This window comes from Cheilinus undulatus, linkage group 10 (genome assembly GCF_018320785.1).
Source record: "Cheilinus undulatus linkage group 10, ASM1832078v1, whole genome shotgun sequence".
Classification (NCBI taxonomy): Eukaryota; Metazoa; Chordata; class Actinopteri; order Labriformes; family Labridae; genus Cheilinus; species Cheilinus undulatus.
Genome location: NC_054874.1, coordinates 38,585,951 through 38,607,878, shown reverse-complemented (window position 1 = coordinate 38,607,878; position 21,928 = coordinate 38,585,951). Strand labels below are relative to the sequence as shown.

The following is a 21,928-nucleotide window of genomic DNA, read 5'->3' as shown; positions in this document are numbered from 1 at the left end:
ACAGGGAGAGAGGAGAACGTAGGCAAATAAACCCCCATTTATTTGTAAAAAATAATTAAAGATAAATTGAATATCTTTTCACACAATCTGCTTATTACAAAGTGGTGAAGGTGTGGAGCTGCCTGGAAGCCAGTTTTTGACAACTCATTTTGAGCTTTTTTGCTACAGAGGTTGAAAAGAACCTCTTCATGTCACTTGGCCTTCAATGAATGCTGTCGTTTTGAACTTATCTGAAAAATTTCCATTTAAGATAAATGGGCTCCAGTGATTGTTATCCTGCTTTATTTTGGTGGGCTGTGTGCTGAGAAACCCCCATTTCTAAATGTTAAGTAGGGTTACTTCTACCACGAAAGTGCCTCTTTAAAATGGTGATTTCGGGGGAAATCCCATTCTATCCATGTTGGTTTGGCAGATTTCGACCCCAGTGTGGCCAGCAGGAATGCAACTCAGACAGCCCCACGGGATTATGGGTAGTCTCCTTTGAGATGTCGTGCCATCGCCTTGGCAACAGTGAGGTCTCCTTTCACACAACAAAATGCTGGATAAAAAAGAGACATGCACGCAACAAGAAAACCCTCCTGTAATCAATCAAAAAAGGGTGATTTGGCTTGGGGTTCATGTTGGAACAGGACGCTGTGTATACGCTCACATCAGTAACATCAGTATTGGAGGTTTCTCCTAATGAATCAAAGCAGATTGAACTAGAGAGCCTAAACAAGCTTTTCTTGTGGTTTTAATGAGGTTATTCAAGTGTGTGTGTGTGAGTTCATGAATTTGTCACTGTATCCATCTCTGTGTGTGTCTTTACTTGTCTTCGTGTGTGTAATGGCCACATGATTATTCATAGTCATGAAACAATAGAAGAGTGGCTGTCTTATTGTGGCCTGATTAGATAATCACACACAGGCCCTGCTGCCATACTGTGTGTGTCTGTGGCCCCTGTGTGTGGTGCATTAATACATCCCTGCACTGTAAACCTGATAGCTGACTCCTGCAGATTAAATTAACTTTACTTGATAGTCAAGTAAATGTACTTATTACTGCGTTTTATCATGTATGTTTAATTGCAGGGTGAAGGAAACTATTTTACTGTTGTTTCAAGTGAAGTCAACTTCAAGTAAACAAGTAACATCCTAGGACTAGGCTGCCAATTTGCTGATTCACACCACTGACCAGTAGGCGGCAGCAACTAGGTTAAAGCGACACTCAAACAAGCGGATAAAGAAGAAATTTACAGTCTGAGCTGTCTGAGCTTGTGCCTGAGCAAAGTTTGCCTGTGCTGTAAACAGAAGTGAGGATACAATCTCTGTTACTTTTACTTTTGTGCGGCTCTTATGAAGTTTTTATCAGTTATAAGGCGAGACCAATAGGTATTACAAAACCTAGAACTGCATATTTGCGCAGATTGTAAGAAGTCTGCAGCTTTGTAATTTTGTGCAAATTGTAAAAAACTGCATTTGTTTTTGCACGTGTGGGCAGAGCACGACAAACTTCTCTTCCTACTTTGGCTGTTTATGATAAAGAAGTAGAGAAGAGAAAACATGCATCCAATTATATTAACTTGTGCATGAGAAACCACACAACTGTCCTACACTGGAAGACCAAACAGGTGAAGGTTGTTCAAAAAACATGATAGATGATGATGATGATGCTGATAGAATGCATATTTTTGACAGTCATTCCTTAATCTGCAGTTTTCTAAGAGGGCCTCTGGGCATTAGATACTTTTGCACCATGAGTGAAGTTACTGATTCATTTAGAAAAGCCCCATCAGTTGCAAAAATCTTATAAGAAACATGTACTGCACTCTCTGGAATTACACTTTCTGAACTAAACGCACCCTTCTGTAACCTGACATGCCAGATAAACCTCTCATAGGCAGTGTTCGATAAAAAGGGCAGAGCCTTTAAAAAAACGTGGAGGGTGACTGGATGATCGTTTTGTCCGTCACATCTTTACTGGCCAATCAGAACAACAAAACGTGGCATTGTAGCCCCAAACCAAGGTGCACCGCAACTCCATAGAGAACTGCATAATGCGAACCATGGTGACTGTAGACATGTCAGTCCCCAACTTTTTTTCATTTTTAAAAGGAAATAACTCACTGCTGTTCTTTGTTTTCTTTAAACGAAGAAATGTCATCAAGTTCTGATAAAACTTATGCTTTAGCAGCATCCACACTAATGGCTTCAGCCATAACTGCACCGGCCTTTTGTTGCTGCTTGCTTACATCATGACTCTGCTGCGCCCTAAAGTATTGCCCCTCAACGCTAGTTGGTCCTGTCGCTTTCTAACTGGGCCCAAACTGTTCAGGCGGGAGCTTTGCAAGATGGATTTGCCAGTAAGGAAACATGGAAACGGGCAAATCCATCTGCTATGAAAGGTTAACTTTTCTGTCTTTCATTGTAAGACTGAAAAGTTGAAAATTGCTAAAAATTGAGTTGTGTTAACTTAATGTCAAAAACAGCAAAGTTCAGCTCTATTTTTTTCTGAAATAAAAGAAAACAACTTTTTTTTTTTTTTTTTTTTAAGTGAACTGTTTTCAAACTGTTTTCATCCCTTAATGTGCAGAGTTTTCCAAGAATGCCTTTGAGCATTGGACACTTTTGCACCATGAGTGAAGTTACTGACTCAGAGAAGTCAGAGAAGTCCCATCTGTGGGAAGCAACCACAATACACAATGGATGGTATACTGAACACTGCACTGTAGAAAACAAGACATTCACTCTAAAGAGATTTTTGGAACTACTTAAAGAATGCTGTAATTGGCAAAAGTAATTGAATTAAGTTTTTTCAACTCAAGCAGGGGTGTAGTTAAAGATTTTGGGCCCCCAGAAAGAATATTACACACTTAAGCAACAATTGCATGCATTTTAATGTATTTTTGAACCATAATTTCCCCATTTATCATCAGTATTTTTTAAAATGGTAAATTATATTTACTTGCATTATTTTGTAGCACTGGACTTCACCATTTGGACATTTTTAAGGTACTGTATCACAAATTTTAGTCTGTTGACCAGTTCATTTAGTCTGTTTTGATACAATAATGATACTTATTACTAAGAAAAATAAAATTAAAACACACTTTTCCATTAGGTTTCTCAAGGACCCCTCCCTACCGTGGGCCCGGGTAATTAGTACCCCCCATGCTACGCCCATGAACTCAGGTTTACAAGTTGCAACTTCTTGTAACTTGTAAATCTGAGTTAAATGAACTTAATTAAGATGCTTGTTACCAATTGAAGTATTTTTTTAAGTTGTTCAAAAATTTTCTTCTCAGCGTGAATGTTTTTTCTTTACAGTGTGGTTCAGTGTGCATCTTTCAGTAATTTTCACTTGTAGTCACTTAAGTTGGCCTACCTTCAGTGACATACATGTTCAAGATAAATGTATGTGATAGAAATAAGGGAAACATTGCAGCAGATGAAGAACATGTAGTTTTATGAAAAATACTTAAACATGTTGTTTTGAGTTAGATTTAAACAGAATTTCTAAGTTTAGGAAAGTGCAGTTTTACTTAAAGCTGCCTACTAGTATGAGATGGTAATACTTGTACTTACTTGAACTCAAGTACAAGTGCACAACACTCAAAAAGTTTCTGTAAAAGCAACAAACGGCATCAGGTCATTGAATTATTTTTACTTAGTTTTTCAGTTTGCATGATTTTTCAAAGTAAGGTTCACTAATTAGGTTTTACAGTGTGTAAATGAACTGTATGTCTTTAGCCATCAAGTGCACATGCTTTCTGAGAATCTGTTGTGTATGTCAGAAGTTTTCAATGTGTGTTTGTTCCTGTGTGTGTGTTTAATACTCACAGTGTCCGCAGCTTGGGCATGTGGTTGAAGCTGGACAGGGGGATGAGGGTGATGTTGTTGTTGTTGAGGGTGCTGGATGCAGAAACAGAGAGAGGAAAGAGAGAGAGAGAAAAAAAACTTTTAGAAAAATAAAACTCTGGTGCCACTTTTTGGTCTGAGGTTTCAACTCTGACGCAAATCAAATTCAGTTCTGTCCTGAAAAAAGGTTCAAGTTCTTGTCACCTTCTCTCCATCGTCTCACAGGGAGAAAGGGGGAAAAACATGACAGCTGTCCAGGTTTAGTGAGTTTTGGTTTGGATTTATACTTTAATAACTGTGTTTACTAGGGGTGTAATGATACCTTGCAGTACAACACTCAAACAAATATGGACATTTTTAGATGACTGACAAATAAACACTGATCACCTTATTAGGTATACCTGCTTAACTGCTCATGGATTAAATATCTAATATATCATATGACAGCAAACATTGCATGCAGGGCGACCGTGGATTGGAATAAGCATCATACACTCTTCTCCATTGTTTCAAACATCATCATAATAACATCCCACTGCATTTATGAATTCTAACCTTCTGTCCAGAGCACCACTCGTGTGCCAAGTCATCACATCGAGTTTTAACTCATTATTTATTCATACACCCACAAGCACACACAAATGGAAGCACCAGAACCTCCTTCTTTATTCCTAACCGCAAAGCAGGTCACTGCTGTCCCTGACCATTAGCGTTCTCATAGAACTACCTTCTGCATTTTATGTTCTATTGACCTAAAGATAGATGAAATACACGGCTGACAGTCAATAAAACACACAAACACATATAAAAAGTACCAGTTGGTGTGCTGAAGAAACAAGTTATTGATTTGTTTTGTGGTTTCATGTGCAGAAATGTAGACCGAAATGAGAGTAGAGGGGAACAATGCAGAAAAGGCAGCGAGTGCATCAAAAAATAACACACAGAGGGGTTAGATTGCAATGACAGGCATGTACAAGCTGATAACATTGCACATAAGAAAGATTCACTGTTTGGGGGAAATTATCAGACATAGGCAGGTCTCAGATGAGTTAACTGTGTCATGTGTAAAACTGGACAAATATGTGCATTAAGTTGTCATTACATTGTTACTTTGTGTAAAAAAAAACAGCAAACTCTTGGCTAGATTGTAGAGACACTAAGGTAACCTTCGTGATGCAAAGAAGAAACTAAGGTTTGCATCGGTTTCTGCATTTGTAACCTTTTACACTAGAAACAAGCTCCTGTGTTAGAAAATGATAATGTAAAATCATCCACCAAATGTATGTAGCAATATTTCAGTAAAACCATCAGGGCCAGAGTGGGACTCTTTTACAGCAATGGAAATGGCTCAGATGTGATTTTATGTCCCTGCTTTCTTCTCATCATCCTCATCTTGTTCTCTGTCCCTGCTTTCTTCTTCTCCGTCATCCTCACTTTTCATTTTCAAGGAGCCTCAGTAATTAATGCTGCTCAGTTTGTTCAGTCTGTTGACCAATTCCTTTAGTTTCTTTTGTTTTAATATTGAAATTTATAACAAAGAAAAAAAAATACAATTCTTGCTGTGGGACAACAGCGCTTACCATTTCACCACTGTGCAGTAAAATCAATATATGAATGAACATAGTTACAAATGACACTTTTAATCTATTTTTGGATGCATCATTGAATTATTGTTTGTTTTTAATGATCAAAATAAACACATACATCACCAAACTGATATTGGTTTGAAATAAAGCACAAGTAAGATTAATAAGCCCTCATTCTAACTCTGTTCAAATAGTTTAAAGGAAAATTTTTACTCAATAAATTGAACATAGATCCAGGAGTAAATGAGATGTTCCACGTAACGTAAGAGATCCCAGGATTTCCAAAATTTTTATTACATTATATTTTTTCTTGTAATGTCCAGGAGCCAAAGTCAGCTTTAACCAGTGTAACTCATTGCCCTGTTTTACCCTACGTTTCATGGGCCATTACTTTCTCTGAATAAAAATAGTGCTAGTTTACTTTAAATACCAGCCGAAGCCTTGTGTTCAAAGAGACATTGTTTCAGGACAAATGAAGACCAAGAGGTAATATTTTTACTACTAAAGCCATTCATTTTTCATGCTTGACAATGTGTTTTTAATGCTTTCCGACGAGGACAAGGTCAGCATTCTGTCTGAAAAATGACCCCAATTCAACATGAGAGGATTTTCATTTCCAGCATCTGCAATATGTTTGTGCCTAAACACACAGTGTGACCGCGGTGAGGGTTTGGATTACACCGACAAAAATCAAGGAGTGTTTGTTTAACACACTGTAGTCACAACTGTTCAAAATGGGGTCATTACCGGAGGTTTGCTGTGTTATTACTAACACCCACTTAGCCTTAAAATAGACCGTTTCAGCTCCACGCTGTTGATGTTCCTACTTTTCTTTCTCTTTAATTCTCCCTCCTTCCGATTCTCTTTCTACATCCCTCTCCCTGCCAGGACAGCCTCAGTGGCCTTGGTAGATGGATAAAGTTTCACACTCACACACACACATGGAGAGTGCAGCTTTGGTCAGCCCTGTCAGGGGTGATTCCACCCAGTATATATAATTTAATTGTGAAATAACAATAATTTCCCTCAGCAATTTCCCTGTCAGTTATTCTCTCACTCACTGTGCTCAGCCCCCCCTCCACATCCCTCTGCCTTAATAAAGCAGTGACTGCACTGACTTCTCCAAGATAAACACTAAAAACATCATTTAAAAGTCCACAACTATGTTTTATAATGTGGACTTTTTTTCCCAGCTCATTTTACATGCCGCTGGCCATGGCTACACCAGACGAGATTGTAAAGAAAGAGAGAAAGAAAAAACATTTGCGTGCTCTTAAATAGGGAAATAGTTGAGTTCAGGAGTCACACTGCAGAGATAAAACAGACCCAGTACATAAAAGTGAAACAGCGTAAAGTAGCAGGGACTTTGATAAACTGCAAAAACAGTCAGAGTTTGTCTTCATTTTGAGTTTCAGAGCACGCTGCCTGAGCCCCTCAATAACATCTCTTTCTGTTTCAGTGGGTCCTGATTACTGCTGCATGGTTTTTAACAACACCACCCTGATCCCGGCCCACCTCTCGACTCCCTGAGTTTAGACTACATTTTAAGATGATATAATTTGTTTTAAATCTTGAAATTACTTGCCACCTCCATATTTCTCACCCCTTGTAAGTACCCTCAAGATCTTACTTTGGCATCCAGCTTCTTTTCTTCTTTAAGAAAACCATCATAAAACATAAAACCAGGGCTGACTGTATTTTTGCAGGGCCCTTCAACTGTAGGAATAGCAATTTATTTTTTGAGATGTAAGTGTGCAGTTCTTTGGTAAACTTCATGCTTTTTTTAAAAGCGCCATGTGAATTAAGTGGTTTGGATTATTTCATGGCAAGAAATCCAAATTCCCCATGCTACTCAGGATTAAAATAAAAAGTCCCGAAATTCAGAAACTAATCAGAAATGTCTATAAGACTTTCTGGTTTAATAAGACTTTGATCTAGTCAAAGGCTAAGGAGGAGAATCAACTTCCAAAACAAGTCATTTCCTGTCACTAGCCTGAGATACTACAGCTACAAATAAATGACAGTGTTAATATAGATGTAGCACGAAATGTAAGGAAATTTGTGTTTAGTAGATTATTTCTTTGTTGTAACAATGCTCCTTATACACTTGGAAATCCTGTTTATTCTCCTTCTTAACTGAGCTACATTTGTAAGGATCATGCATTTGTGGGATGAGCAGCAGAGCTGAGTATGTGGGGTGCACCCTTGAAAAATCTGCCATATCTTCACTGCCAATGCCAAACAACTTAAGCTGCTGTTGTCATGACTCCTGTTTTGAGCTTCTGGTGCCCCCAGGTGCTCCTGAATGGCACCTGATTGTCAGCTCTATGAGCATGGGCCCTGCTACAGTGGTCAGTAGGTGTCAGGGACAGGTTGCGAAGTGGGTGTCCCAAGAAGACTGTTCCTCACCCAGTCAGCACAAAGGGACCGTAGGCTGTCTTCTACAGATTTGCAGTCAAGGTTTGCAGAAGGATATGGCCGATGGCTCTCTGCTGAGTGCAAGCAGTCAATCTCTGGTCTTATAGTGCTGCAAGGAGGTCAGCCCTCATTATTTAAAATCCAACCATGAAAGGGAAACAGCGTTTTTGTTTAGTATGACATCTTATAGATAGCTGTGCTTTATAGAAAAAAAAGTCCTCAAATTTGGATGTGGAGTAAGAAGTGGAGCAGTTATTTTTTGTAAATGTTTTTTTTAAGATTTATTTTGGGCTTTTTGTGCCTTTATTTTAAAGAGAACAGTGGGAGTGGGGAGAGACATGCATGAAAGGGCCATAGGCCGGATTAGAACCCGGGCCACCCACAAACATGGGGCGCAACTTAAACCACAAGGCCCCCATTTTTTGTAAGTGTTCTGCTTGAGAGCCCCCTGGTGGCTCTATTTGCATACTGTGAGTTTAAAGCTAGGGCTTTTCAGAAAACGTTTTTCTCATTTGGCCGTTATTTAAAATCATTATAGTAACACTTGGGTTTCTTTTTGGTGACAACTGATTGAAACTTTGGTGTGTCTCTGTCAACACCTATCAACTAAACTCAAACATTCAACAAAGTTTAAATCCTCAACATTTTTATAGACAGGCCAGCCAAGTCTGAGGTGGATCCAATGAAGCACTGGGGAATTTATCCAAGTATCCATGTATTCATGTATCCATTTGCTCTATCACTTATCCCATTTGGGGTTGCAAAGGGTGCTGGAGCTGCTCCCAGCTGTCAATGGGCAGAAGACGTGGTCAACACTGGAAAAAAGTTAAAATGGTCAAATTCCTGTAGGGGGTTTTGGAACGGCTCGAAGACGCTTTTATGCTAGTTTGGTTGAGATGCATAGTTATGCATATTCACTTAATCTGACTAAAAAAAAAACAGAGGCAGGATGAAAGTTACCGAGTATGTAGGTGCTTGATATGACAAGAGCCTGGTGTGATAAACTCTAGAGATATGGCCTTAATGCTGCACACCTGTTGACTCCTACAGTCCTAAAATCTTTGTTTTTACAGTATAAAGTATCTGATTAGTTCAGACAGGAACTTTCCGCTGGTTTTCATTCCATCTCTTCTCAGACTAAACTTTGTAATCCTGCAGCCTTGATGGATACTGACACACCATACATGTACTGTACCTCCACCACAAAACCACAGAGCGAAAACATGAAGATCTGCTGCAAACTGAGGTTCCTTTTAGAATTGTTTCAATACTGGAATTAGATTTTCAATTTGAATGCATTATAACCCTGTGTCTCAGCAGGGAACTGAGGATGAAAAAGTTTAGTTTGTATACAAGCTCTCTGTCTGTTTAATAGGAAGTTAGAGAAGTAGTTTCCTCATAAGCTGAAGCCGTGTGGAGCCACAGGATAAAAGACACTAAATTTATGGAGTAAATAAGCTTATGAGTTACACAAGAATGTTAAGACACAAACTAATTTCTAAAGCTATGGTCCTTTTTTTCTATTCCAGCAAGCAGTCTGTTTTGTTTCAGTGCAAATTCAACTTATATACATTAAAATTTAACACTTTAAAAGTGTCTATTGTGGTATGCAGCATACAGTTAAATACACTCCTGAAAGTATAAAAATTTTTTTTTGCATGACAAAGCTGCAGTCACTCTTGAGAATCTGTGGTAAGGTGGATCCCTTTTAGTTAGAACAATGCAGAGATTCAACCTCATAGCAGGACAAGCAATACTGATCAAGGATGCTCCATGCGTCCTTTATGAACACCTAAAGTCTTAGGTGACAAATCCAACTCAGCAGATAACTTCACTCATGCTGCAAAAGTATCTTGCATTAACCTTACACTTGGGGGTTAAAATCAACACTGAAATGTTTAACATAGAGACATTTACACTCCAGTTGTTGCTGCGTCCAACAGCTGTTGTGGGATGTGATGTGGAATCATTCTTTCTATGCTACTGTGTTGTCAACAGAGGAAAAGTATAAAAGCTTTGTACTTGAGTAACAGTACAGTCACTGTGATTAAAACGTAGAAGTAAAAGTACAAATCCAAGAAAAGTACAAGTACCCAAAGAGCTACTTTCCGCCCCTTGCAGTTTTGCACAATAAACCCTGGTGTTGCATACAATTCCGCATCCAGTGTCAATCCAGTATCCCTTAACCTTAACAAGCGGCCTCCCCCACTGGAGGCATGTTTAGAGTGCTGTGCCACGGCACGGAGCCCTTATCAGCAGCAGGATCTGTGGTTCTATGTAAAGTTCTTTGGCTAATTGTCCTTAAAAGTTAACTTTTCCTTGTCAATGGGGCTGTTGTATCTCTGTGTGCTGCAGGATGACACGTAATGTTGATATAGGGATGATTTATGATCGAGAGTCCGTGCTGTGTTTTGTTATATTTTGAAAAAACGGATATTCTACACTTGTGAGTTCCTGTTTGGAGCTTTCTGATCGACAGGAATTGATGCGGTTTGGCAGCGGCCAGCGCTGAAAATAGGCCTGCAACGTATCTTGAATGAAGCGGAGTGTATAGGCGCTCCAGGCACGTGCCGCTGCCTGACTGGATCACCGGCTGTGGAACTGCTTTGATAGTCTAGAGAGGGAGCGATGTGCTCTGCAGTACAATTCGCCGATGGATTGGGTCGCTGTATGTGGAAATTGGAGGTTAGAGATCCAGATTATTTGGCTCAGCTCAGTAATAAGAACCAGTCTTTCAGACCCAAACGGCTCTTCATTAGGTACCAATCTGTGTTTTTTATGTCCATGAAATCATAACAGAAATAGATTAATGGATTAAAGAACCAGACTGTTCAGGAAGGACACATCTTCACAGCTCAGAACTTATCATCTTAAACTGTTTTGCCATTTTAACTCAACCACTATCCCCCAAGGACTATTTGAATATTATCTGGCGTTTCCTTTAAAAGCATGTTTTTACCATTTTAAAATCCTTAACTTATTGTTTTTATATGTTATCTGTTGTAAAGCATTTTGGGGCAAACACTTCTTTTGTAAATAAAGTTTACCTAAATTTGACAGTGCAGATCTTTTTTTTTTTTTTTTTTGGTACAACTTTTGACACTAGAAACTGAATAATTGCATACTAAACCAAAATGAACTGAACCAAACTGCTTAGAGAAACAGCATTAGAGAGTTCAGGTATTTGTGTATTAAATCTTGTGTTCAGCATATGTTCAGATTTCCATATGAAATCCAAACATCTGCATGAAGCCTGTGAACTCGAAGCTTGCAGCCCTGCAGATAATTATTTCAGAAAACCTTGTTGGGAAAAAATAATAAAGTTGTTTCTGCAGTTGTAGAAAAAAAGAGGAGGAGGGGCTTGAGGGCTAATCCAATAGTGTTTGTGATACACAATGTTTCTATTACAGAATGCCTATTCAGCCTTATTTTTTCCTTTTAATTTGAGGCAGACTGCAGTGACCGCTGCTGTGCTATGGCAGGACAAATCCACGACCCCTATATGTGTGTGTCTGATACTGTTAAGAATATATTCTTGAGTCAGCATGTTGGGTACATGCTTGCGTGTGACTGTGTGTGAACGTTTTTCAATGCAGTGGTCTCTCTGTTGCAGTAAAAGAGCCTCTGCAGTCAGTGATGGAGGAGACTCTTTAGAGGAAACCCACAGGGAGATGCTATCGCTTGTGTGTGTGCCTGCTTGCGTGTGTGTGTTTGTTAGAGTGTGGGGGTGAGTGTAATGTTTGTATGTTAGCGGTAATTCTATCATATGTGTTTCTGCTGCAGCCTACACATGGAGGTCAAAGCCTAACTCGTCAATCTATCCTCCGTCGTTCACACACACACTCACACACATGAACTGCCTGCCTAGAGGTCCAGATGTGTTCAGCTCTATTTTAGGATCCTAGATATTAAGCCAGGCTTAATATGAAAAATGACCAAATATGTTGATTGCATTTATTTTTTGTCAGAATTACAACCCAGTGATGCTGAAAAAAATATGTTGGCTCTGTGACTGACTATCGACCACCTCTGACCCAACGACAGCTGGGGAAAAAAAATTCTGTGGGTCAAGATGACAACCTGCCAAAACCTTGTCCTGAGTATCTGAATGTTCTGTCTCCTTTTATTTTGTATGGAGAAATTTAAAAGGGCACCAGGCGACCCTGTTCTTTCATAAGGTCATAGTTTTGGTCAATATCTTTAACATCAGTACATCCTGTTCAAGGCCTTTGGAGTAAACTGCATGTCATCTTTCAAAAGATCTTGGGATAGAACGCCCCATTTTTAAATATGTTTCTCCAGAAAAGACACGTGCAGGTTAAATGGGTTTCATGGTTCCTATTTTGTAAATTGAATCTATTTGTGCATGCCCACAAAAATTCAAGGCAGACATAATGTGTCTTATCTTATGTGTGTAATAAAGTGAATTTTCCATCAGTCTCTATTATGCCCAATCAGCCTTAACAGACACAGATCAATACAGCGACAGAAGGTCTGAATTACAGCAGCCTCTGAAACACAACACAACAATGTAACTTTATGACTGTGATTACAACCAATATCGACTCCATGCTCAATACCACGGTTCTCTCCGCTAATCACTGATATTAGTTATGGTCTGTGAAGAAGAACAAAGGGAGAGGAGAGCTCTGACAACTGAATTACCAAACACAACTGTAGAAGGCATCATAAAAAGCCCCTTAATGCAAAATGGGCTTTACACATACAGCTATGAATGCATATTTTGTGCAATATAACATACTCTTATGTATGCTTTTCCAGTGCAATAATACATACATAAACACATCTGTAAATGCAAACTATGTGCAACAGGCTATGTGCAATAATATTAGCACTTTAACTAACCTGGCCAAGGGGGACAAGCAATCTCTCCTTTAAACACACTCATGATCATGTGCACTATATCAGCACACTTGCACTTTAGCACTACAGCACTTTACCATCTGCCCTATGCACTTTAACTGCAATGGTCACTTTATTCCTGGTCTGTCTTCAGCAAAGGTCATGCAGCAACCTACTGTATTGTTATATTTGGGTCTTTGTATTTCATTGTACTCTCTGTGTTCTGGTCTCTTGGTGTTGTCTGATTTTATGTTGATTTTTAATGTACTCTTTGTTGTATATACCATCAACCTGCTGGGGATTACAGATGGAAACTAGCTTGTGGCTACAATCTGGCACATTTACATGTCCATGTTCATTAATGTTCGTTGTCCCTTGTAATAAATAAATAAATAAAGTGTTGAGTAATTTTACATTAAGTGTTGGACTATACTTATGCAGCTAAAGCCATTTTTAGAGCATGACTTATTTCTGCCTTTACATGACTTTAAAAGGATATATTTAATGTAGATTAAACTGATTTTGGATGGATTAAGAACTCGGTATTTAGATTTCTTTGTAGGGGGATGTGACAGAATTATTATCAATTTGTGAACCAGAGGCTCATCTTTATTCCCATAATTTGTTTCAATTTCCTGCAATTGTCTTGGATTACTCGACTTTTGTGCTTCTGGTGTCTCTTTTAGATAGAAATCCTGGATAAAACCCCTCTAGTGCACCACTCTGAAATCTCAAATCAATACCCCATTGTTGAAACACAACAACGAACTGAAAGGACAACAAAGCAATTTTATGACCCTACTTACACAGGCGCTGTTGCCGCAACTATCTCTAATTATTGAAGCCATTATGTAGAAATCATTGATGGGACAAAGCAAAGATTCCACTCACTGTTTTATCAGGGTCTTATTAAATAAATACCAACAGTACAATAATGTCTCTGTTTTATTTTGAGAGCAGCTCTGTGAGGAAAAATGGTAGTCTTCCAGCAGCGGTTGTTCTGTGCATGTACTGTAATGTGTCTGCATCACTCTTGATGGGGATCACCTGAGTCAATGTGTCTCAAATGATTTTAGTGTAAAAACACCTGTGTTTGGAAGGTCCAGTCAGTGGTTAATCAGTATTCCTTGCTAACATTACACTACAAAGACAAAAGAACACTGCATCAATTTAGAAAAAAGGTTATTGAAAAGTGTAAGTCAGGGGATGGGGACAAAAATAATTTCAAGGCTCTAATGAGAGAGGCCACCAAGACACCTTTGACTACTCTGAAGAAGTTACAAGCTTCAGAAGCTGAGATGGGAGAGACTATGCATATAAGGTAACACTTTATTTGAAGTTTTTATTTATAAGACTGACATTATGCTGTCATAATCATGACATGACAGCATAATGATGATAACTTTACATTTGTGGTAAAGGTGTCATAATTTAGCGAATGACACTTAATGACACTTGATGGCAACATTCATGAAGCTCTATTCATGTTAATGACGGGTGGCATGTCATGATTATGACAGCATAATGTCAGTCTTATGAACAAAACTTCAAATAGTGTTACTGCATACAACAACTGTTGCCTGGGTTCTTCACTCGTAAAAGCTTTATGAGAGAGCGACAAAGAGAAATCCACCTCACTTTGAAGCACAGTGGTGGCAGCATCATGCTGTGGGGATGCTTCTTGGCAGCCAGCCCTGGAAGTCTTATTTAAGAAATCCGTAGCACAGGCCTATTCAATTAGTGGCCTGGTGGCCACATGCAGCCCAGAGCCAACCCCCAAGTGACCCAGACTGGTCATGCCAGAGATGCAGAGGACAACCTGTTTCGCAAGTTTTTATAAATTCCCACAGTATGTCAGACTATGAATGCAACACTCCGCGTAGCCTGGCAACATTATTTATTATTTACAGAATTTCCTTTCATTTTTTCTCATTTTATTTATTTTAATTTTTATTCAAATTAAAAAAAACATTTCTTCTACCTCAGGTTATGTTCAAATACAGCTCTGTTGTTGTGATTCTATGTACTTTTTCATGTGATTTTGTCATATTGCTAAATTTAAAAGGGAGAATATGAATAAAAAGTGCATATATTGCATCAAATTGATCTGGACTGGTTCGAAATTTGACATTACCAGCTGCTTACTGGGTGCTGAACATGTTTCGCCCTGCTACATTTCTTGATTTTGATATTTAACCCAGTTTAATTTGTGATTGAATAGCCTTGTCCTCAGTCTGCAAGATGAGCTAGAGCTTAGATGAAGATCTTCCAGCAAGACAATGACCCAAAGCATACATGAAAGCATTATGAAATGGGTTGAAGACAACAGTGATGATGGTTCTGGAGTGGCCAAGTCAAAGCCCAAACCTCAATCCAATAGAGAATTTGTGGCCGGATTTGAAAAGTCACGCATGATCCAAGTGCAACCTGACAGAGCTTGAGCAGTTTTGCAAAGAAGAATGGACTAGAATGGTCCAGATGAGACCTATCCACACAGACTCAGTGCTGTGATTGCAGCCAAAGGTGCATCTACTAAATACTGATTGAAGAGGGTGAATTTTTATGCAGTCACTTATTTTACATCTTATATAATCTATCTAACTGACATTACTTTATAGAAATCTGTTTTTCCATTGGCATAAAAGAGGCATGATGTGGTTTGTGTTGCTATGTATTCCAGCTCGTCCTGAGCAATGAAGCTGAAGCGGCTGCTTGCAATACAAACTGAATGGGGGTAAATATCATCCACATAAGGCCTTGTGTCCTTATATGACAGTCGCAGCTGCACATAGTTGCAGCATCACATGTCTTAGCATTTTATATTTGTATATCAGTATCCCTAGTTTAAAAGCCCCTGCAAACATTTTAGATAAAAACATAGGTATTTAAAGTGAGAGTTTGCAGGATTTAACATTATACTTGGCCAAATTCTGATCATAATATCTGTTAATATCAAATGCCACAGAGTACGTACCAAACCTTTTTTAAATTGTAATCCAAAAAAACAAACGATCATTTATATATTTTTCTAAGTGTGTTCTGTTGCAGGTGCTTTTTCCTTATTATGAGTTGTAAATGGAATTTATTTCTCTAAGAGTTTTCCCACACAGACGCTGAAAAGAGGCCAGCCACCAAAAAGGCCTAAAACACTCTTTGAGTTGTGTGAAGAGCCCTCGGTGTCTTCCCTGAGGCCTCATTACAGCTTCAAGAGAGGAGGGGAAAGGGAAATGCACGGGCACTTCACTCCCTCAACCCCTCATTTGTTTAACCCCTGCACATTCACAATTCACTACTCCACTTAGAAGAGGCTCCAGAATGTGTCAGACCTTCACTTAAATAGGTTACATGATCATTTAACCTCTTGAATCTTTCAGTTTGGTCCTTTACACTCAGAGGGGGCAGGGGAAGTATAATATAAGAGATATAAACATATAAAATGATGCATGTTTCTGCACTTAAATAAATTGTTTGTGTATATTTTGCAGGCTGCTGAATCAGACGCCATGACTCACTATCCATTAAAGTACCAGGTAGCCAATGGAAGCATAGCTTGATGTTGTGCTTCTGGATGCAGGGAGTGCGTCTATGCATTGCATGGTATCTATACATTTGTTTTTTTTCTGTGAGCACTTCTGGTCAAAGAGCAGGGCTCAACAAAGGAAATCAAGGACGCAACCATGGGAATAAAAGCCTCTGTATCTTTGTGAGTGTGTTGTTGTGTGAATATGTCTGTGAGAGACAGTGCTGAGGCCAAAGGTAGCAATGCAATAAAAGAATAGGAAATATGTGTATGAATGCTGCACTCCTCCATTCAGAGTGTCTCTTTTGATCCAGTGAGTTTAGCTCGTGAGTTGAAGTGATTTTTGACCTTGTTGACTTTTCTAAAGACTCTAAAGGTCTGTGGGGTCTGCAAACAGGATTCAAAGCCCTTTAGGTGTAAGAGTTAAGGGCTTTTAGTGCTTCAATTGTCTCATGTTTGAACTTTCCCACGGGGTTTAACACTTGCTTTAATGCTCTACTCTGGAAGCCTGGTGTTAAATCTGCACTTGTATTTTGTTTGTGAGCATGAGTGAAGTGCATGTGTGCGTGTGTGCATTTGCCTTTTTGTTAGTATTGGAGCTGTTGCATGCATATATGTGTGTATGTGAGAGTGTGCAGGCTAGTTTAATAAACTCTCAAGTGTTTGAACAACCCCAGTTGCGCAATTTACTCCTCTCATCTCAGAGAAAATTGACATTTCACGAGTGCTGCCGTTGGTAACCACCCTGGGAAAGCTCAACTGTTTACAACACCAACCCCCTCAAAAAAATACCGGGGGGCTGAAGTAATTAGCTGTTGAGGACTAATACTGGCTTTGAAAAATTTCAAATCTTAAATAAAACTCTTTTCAAAGTTAGCAACTGTGCAACCCAAGAACTCTATCAATAAATTATTAGTAGTTAACATGGAACATCTGAGGATCTTAGATTGATACACAGGAAAGTGCTGCTGTGTTTTTGGGTTTAAGACTAATGAAGTTTGGTGTCATTTCAAGCAAACAGACTGTTTCATTTCCATCCTCTTTGTCATTAATAGTCCCTCACTCGCATGCATCCTCTGTTTCCTGCTGTGGTAATCCGCTGATATGAACATCTTCTCACTTAACCAACTCTGAGACAACTCTGAGTCACGGATGACTCGACAAGATTCTGGAGGTACAGGGTCAAGATCACTGTGATCTCAACTCCTGTGAACACAAAATGTCAAGAACACACTGAGGAATTTTGGACACATTTGGCACATACTTATGATTTGAGGGTGAATTGATTACATTTTTGGATTACACAGGCACTATGAGCTTACATATTGTGAGGTTGCAGAGAGCTTGTATCTTGTTGTAGCTTGTCCCACCAGTGGTCTTTCACTGTCCGGTAATCATATGCAGTGATTATAGAAAGTATTAACCCTCTTAGAGTTAATTTACTTTAATTGATTTTATTAATCAATCAGGGCCAATACGATTAGACTTTTGAGACAAAAAAAAACAATCAAAGTGAAAACAGATTTCTACAAAAAATGTAAAAATAATAATATATATAAGTAATATGTAAAGTGACTGTATAAACATTAGGGCTGTCAATATTTATCTATAGTCCTATTTGAATTTCATTTATTAATTTTACAGATTTTGAAAAATATTTGAATATTTCTGCACATAATTTTATTAACATGTAAAACGTTCAGTTGCCGTAATCACTGTATAGTTACATATTTGTCCACTAGAGGACCCTCCAATGTTACATTACAGATTGCAATGAAGAAATAATGAGCTAAAAGAAAAAGGAGTTAATGTCATTTTTATGTACTTTTTCAGTGCAAACACAGTCACCTGCACCATTTAGAGGTCTTCAACAGGTATTTCTGGTACTAATGGTCAACTTTAAAATGAACAAACGGATTGGAAATTAAATGTTAAACAAAAATAAATTCGGGATGCACAGGTAAGGGCGTGCCAGCTGGGACAGGAGAGGAAACCTGGATCAGGATGTTTTCCACCACGACAGCAGGTTACTGTTGGTGGGCATCGTGGTTTTACTCTCATACATCAGCATCTCTTGATGTAGCAAAGCCTCTCTTGCCAAATCACCACTAGCGTGTGCACCACCTTGGCGATAAATATTCCCAAACATCCCCAATGGTGGCCACTGCAGCGCATCTGTATTTTGGTGTGAAAACTTTATTGTTCATCATGTCACGTGTCATGTGATGAAACATTTGGCCCCTACACCTACATATGGGTGAAGTAGAGGCCAAGGGGAGAGGGTAGAGACAGAATGATCGTAAACAGCAAAAAAAAAAATTCAAAAAATGCTCAAATATTAACTTCAGCATTCAAATATTAATGACTTTTTAAATTCTAAATTTTGAATTATATTCTAACCTCAAAATTTGTTCCAACAGCCTTAATAAACATTTACCCCCTTCCACTCAGTATTTAGTAGATTCACCTTAGGCTGCAATCACAGCACTGAGTCTGTGTGGGTAGGTTGGTAGATCCCAGGTTGCACAGGGATCAGGCATGAACAACCCTTTTTAAGTCCAGCCATAAATTCTTAGTGAGATCGCGGTCTGAGCTTTGACTTGGCCACTTCAGAACATTCACCTCGTTGCTGTGTAGCTTTCTTTGTTTGCTTCGGGTCATTGTCTTGCTGGAGAAAAATTCTTCTCCCAGGCCGTAGCTCTCTTCCAGACTGAAAAAGATTGTCCTCAAGGATTTTTCTATATTTTGCTGCATTAATTCTAACCTCTCTCTCTTTAAACGCCTTCCAGGGCCAGCTGCTGAGAAGCATCCCCACAGCATGATGCTGCCACCAGCGTGCTTCACAGTGGGGATGGTGTGTTTGTGGAGATGTGCAGGGTTTGGTGTCTGCCAAACATAGGGTCTGGTCTGATGATGAAAAAGCATTTTTTTGGTTTAATAAGACTAAAGAACTTTCTTTCGCTGTACCATGGAGTACCCCCATATGTCTTTGGGCAAACTGGTCAGATTTTAGTAAGTTTTCTCCAACAGTAGCTTTCTTATCCTCTTCTCCCATAAAGCTTCGACTGGTGAAGAACCCAGGCAACAGTTGTATGCAGTCTCTCCCATCTCAGCTGCTGAGGCTTGTAACTCTTCAGAGTGGTCATAGTTGTCTCAGTAGCCTCTCCTTCTTGCATGATCACTCAGTTTGTGAGGACTTTCTGATCTAGGCAGATTTACACATGTGCCACATTCCTTGTATTTCATGATGATGGATTGAACAGAAATTCGGGGGATGTTTAGTGCGTTTGAATTCTTTTGTATCCATCCCCTTACAGGTAGTGATTTGCATAGGTGAGTGTGGCTTATTATGTGTGTAACGATTTCACTTGCTGAGATCAGAAGTAGTGTATGACTAAGAATTTGTTTGGCCAGAAAAGGTTTCAGTATCAGGACTTTAATTGGCTCAATAATAAATGTTTGTATTTTCCCTCTGTGAAACCAGTAGGGGCCGAGAGCTCCAAGCCTTTCACATTGCCAAGGAAAAAGAGATTTTTTCCAATAAAGTGCCAAACTCTTGGAGAGTGAAGTAATAACAGATCCTTGCTTGAAATATGAAGGTATCTTAGTGAAAAATCACGCTTCTTTGAAGTAGGGGGTAAATGATGGCTCGAATGAAGAATTTAGTTACAAAAGCAGCCTTCAAACCGCAATCTGATTATGTTGATTTTAATCAAATTAAGTTAAACAAAGTGAGCAGGGATATAAGATGACAATCAGTGGACAATTCCATGTGGTTTGGCGTGACACTGGGTGTGTGTGTGTGTTGGTGTGTGTTTGTGAGTATATATAGGAGAGTGGGCAGACAGACAGACAAGCAGAGAAGTGTATCCCCTATGCGTGCATGTGTGAGCAGAAATACAATGCCAGGCTTCTACTTTCTTGTGTTTTATGATACGTCACCTCTGAATTCAGATTGAATACAAATGCATTGTGGGAAAATGAAAATCTGCAAGTAAGACATGGAGAAGAAGAGAGAAAAGAGACTAAAGATGGAGCAAGGGACACACAAATAAATGTAGATAGAAATCCAAAGCAGGAAATAATGAAAGCAACAGAACGGACTGAAAGCAACGGAGGCAGAAAGCAGACAGAAAGAAAGATGTACATAAAACTCTCCTGATGAGACCATTACACCTTAAACAGGAACAAATGAGATTGTAGATTGCCTCTCTTCCTTGACTCTCCTCCTCCTCCTTCCTTTTAGCTGTCCTCTCATCTTTTCTCAATTGTCTTTTAGCTCTGCTTGATTTCCACCTTATATCACCTCTCTCTCTCTCTCCTCCTCTCCCTCACCATCTCCCCTCCTCTTTCCTGTCCTGCCACCCAGTGGGATGTGATTAATTGTGAGTGGGTCAGACCGCTGGCACAGAGCTCTTCCAATATCTGACGATGTTCCCACCTCTGCATAAGCTCAGCGTTACACGGCTCTGTGTGAGTCCTCGACATCTGATTTAAGGTGGACCCTGCATGGCTGCTTAGGTTTGTAAACAAGCACTTTTTTAAATTGAATATTCAGTCTGTTGGTTTATTCATCAATCTAAACAAATTCCTGTTCGATCCTTTTTCATATCTAGCCCTTAATTATTGTTGTCAGTATGCCACTGTATTTTATTTAGTGCTTTATATGAACAAAAGGCCCAGCCCTACGATGGAAAACATTAAGTTACATTTACATTATAGATTTTAATTGTTATTAAACCTGCATTCCTTCTAACAGCCATTAGGGGGAGACTCAAACTAATGTCCCATGATACTGACATGGAGAAATAAGTTCTGTCTTAACTGGGTGATGCAACTAAATGTAAAAAGCTTAAGGATGAACAAGTACAAGCAAAGGTTTACACATTTCCTTAAATGCACAACTTTTATGGAATTTCTGCTCAAAATAGAACTTAAGGAAAGCTTTTAGTTCTGTTGAATGTTGTTATTTTCCCACAATCCATTTGTTTGGCTTTATCTGCCTCAGGAAAGGAGAAAAGTATTTGTTAGGAAATTGAATTAAATTAGCAAGATCAAGACTGGATATTTTATTTTATTGCACGCCGGGGGAAATCACTGGTTTCAATAAGAAGTTCAATCATAACCTCTGAGAAATATAAGCCAGTTTATGACCAGAAATCACTAATTTTACCACTTTTTAGAAAATTATGGCTCAAAATGCATCATTAGAATAGCTGAGGGTCCTTTCAACTTTTTTTTTTTTTTTTTTTTTTGCTGTTTTTCACAATCCCTGCCCAAACAGTAGAAGGTCGTCAAAAAATTGAGTTGTGTTTGAAACCCAAAATAACTATATCAGCTCCATTTTCTGAGTTCATTTAACATATTATCCAGTTTTAAGTAAACAGTACTTGATCATTCTATTTTTTGTCATAGCACTCAAATTATCATCCCTAAATTTGCCAAATTTTCCCACAATGCCTTTGGACATTAAACACTTGTACCATGAGTGAAGTTACTGACTCAGTTTGAGAAGTCCTGGCTGTGGGGGCCAACCTTAACAAGATAATGATAAATATCTGAACTATATAGAAGAGAGGTTTCTGAGTTCACCTTTCACTGTAAAACTAAATAGTTGGAGATTGTTTGAAAAATGTGTCGTGGTAATATTAAAATAAAACACAGCTACTTCAGTTCTATTTTCTGGATCAACAGAACAAATTTTT

The 21,928-nt window shown here is 38.8% G+C and overlaps 1 protein-coding gene across 1 annotated transcript in view; it reads right to left on the bottom strand.

Annotated features, from left to right (window-relative positions):
• Window positions 1-21,928, bottom strand: part of slit3 (slit homolog 3 (Drosophila)) — a 436,863-nt gene that overhangs the window by 115,823 nt on the left and 299,112 nt on the right. Inside the window, exon 7 of the mRNA XM_041797351.1 lies at window positions 3,819-3,890. Within this exon, the coding sequence (XP_041653285.1) occupies window positions 3,819-3,890 (72 nt within the window). The remainder of the gene's footprint in view (window positions 1-3,818; window positions 3,891-21,928) is intronic.